Below are 2,061 nucleotides of genomic sequence, written 5' to 3'. Positions count from 1 at the left end.
CTGGGTGGCGTCATCACGCTGGGGCGTGGACCTGATCCGGCCGTTTCGAGGGTGGGGTTTCCCCCCAGCAGCCCAATCCCCGCTGGCGGACTGGGGGCCGTTTCGGCGGGGGTTGCCCCACCGCCAGCGGGGGCTTGGCAAGCCTACTGCCGGCTCAAAAAGTTTCGAGACCCCTGCCCTATTCTGTTCTTACCCACACTCCCTACTATAGATCTCTGGGGTACGTTTTCTCTCCACCAAGGCAAAAGTAGGGTTGCCAGGCCAGAAGGGACACTCTGGAAGCTGGATGCACCCCCCACCCCACCCCCGGAAGTGATATTGCACGCTGTGCCTACATCACTTCAGGGTGACGTAAGCAAGTCAAGGTAACACTCTGGTTTTTGGGCAAAACTCTGTGGTAAAATCGGCCTCAAACCATAGAGTTTTGCCCAAAAACCAGAGCGTCGCCCCCCCACACAGACTGATGTCACTGATGTGCTTATGTCACTTCTGGGTGACGTAGGCACATTGCTCCATATGCTGTTGGGGGGGGGGTTTCGTCTCACCAGCCAGTTGGCCAGCGGCGAGCAGGAGCCCGCGAAAACGGAGGATCCCCTGCTCCGAACTGGGTACTGGCAACCCCAGGCAAAAGGCAGTGATGCCACAAGCCATTAGTCCTCAGCGTCTGTTCTTTCCCACTTCTCTACTGCCCCCCAGTGGCAGGCAAGAAGAGAAAACCCCCACGCACATTCCACTCGCAGGTCCTGAGCTTCGGAGACAGACGCGTTGCCGGTGGCGTTGGAGCTGGCGCAGCGGTAGGGCCCGGTGTGCCAAGACTGCAGGTTGCTGATGCTCAGGAGGAGGCGCCCGTCTTGGTGGCTCACCGTGACGTCGTAGAACCAGCAGCGCATGTGGCTGTCGGAGTCCAGGGAGATCCACCTGTGCAGCCACTGCAAAGGGGGAGGAAGGAGACGTCACTATTTTTTTCCCACTGCCCCATGCCGGATTGAGTAACCCGTGGCTAGGGTTGGGAAATCCCTGGAGATTCGTGGGGGGTGGTGTGGTTTCAGGAGGGGCAGGGCTTTTTTTTGTAGAAAAACCCCCTTTTGCTCCTTATTCTGTTTACCTTGTTTGTGGTCAACACCCAGGGCTATTTTTGTAGCAGGAACTCCTTTGCATGTTAGGCCACACACCCCTAATGTAGCCAATCCGAATGAGTTCCTGCTGTTGGGTGTGGCCTATTATGCTAATGAGTTCCTGCTGGGCGTGGCTAACTTGGGAGCCAGCCGGAACTCCGTTCCTGTGCGTTCCTGCCCAAAAATAGCCCTGATCATATTGTAGTTCAGTCTGGTGTAATACTCATTTCATCTCTGGTGGCAGCAGAAATCTACTAAGTCCACGTACACAGAGTGTGGCTTAAAAGAGAAACCATTTCCCCAATAAGCAAGATGCCACAGACCTCCTCTTTAAATAGTTTCAACAAGTCTAGAACATAGCCTTAAAGAAGGCCAGACCCGGGTCTGTAAATAAGAGATCATTGTTATGGAAATTGTTATCATCAGCAATTACATTTTTTTTTAAAGGAAACATTAGGGCAACCAAGTTGATGAGGGGTTTGGAGCACCTCCCTATGAAGAAAAGCTGAAGAGTCTGGGACTTTCTGGTGTCGAAAAGAGATGATTAAGGGGAGACATGATAGAGGTTTATAAAATCATGCATGGGGTGGAGAGAGTTGACAAATGAAACTTTTTCTTCCTCTTCTAAAATACTAGAACTCGAGGGCATTCGACGGAGCTGATGGGCAGTAGATTCGTAACGGACCAAAGGAAATTCTTCGAGAGCCAGTTTGGTGTAGTGGTTAAGTGTGCGGACTCTAATCTGGGAGAACCGGGTTTGATTCCCCACTCCTCCACTTGCACCTGCTGATGTGACCTTGGGTCAGTCACAAGCTCTGGCACAGCTGTCCTTGAAAAAGAGCAGTTTGTGTCAGAGTTCTCTCAGCCCCACCCACCTCACAGGGTGTCTGTTGTGGGGAGGGGAAGGGAAAGGAGTTTGTAAGCCGCTCTGAGACACCTTTGGGTA

The 2,061-nt window shown here is 52.9% G+C and overlaps 1 protein-coding gene across 2 annotated transcripts in view; it reads right to left on the bottom strand.

Annotated features, from left to right (window-relative positions):
- Positions 1-2,061, bottom strand: part of LOC107108098 (sialic acid-binding Ig-like lectin 16) — a 29,904-nt gene that overhangs the window by 17,957 nt on the left and 9,886 nt on the right. For both annotated transcript variants that reach the window (XM_015408492.1, XM_015408493.1), the window contains exon 3: positions 728-929. In XM_015408492.1, coding sequence (XP_015263978.1) covers positions 728-929 — 202 coding nt within the window. The remainder of the gene's footprint in view (positions 1-727; positions 930-2,061) is intronic.

Source organism: Gekko japonicus, unplaced genomic scaffold (assembly GCF_001447785.1).
Source record: "Gekko japonicus isolate JY-2015 unplaced genomic scaffold, Gekko_japonicus_V1.1 scaffold1014, whole genome shotgun sequence".
NCBI lineage: Eukaryota > Metazoa > Chordata > Lepidosauria > Squamata > Gekkonidae > Gekko > Gekko japonicus.
Note: the sequence above shows the minus strand (reverse complement) of the source record. Positions and strands in the feature narration are given on the sequence as shown.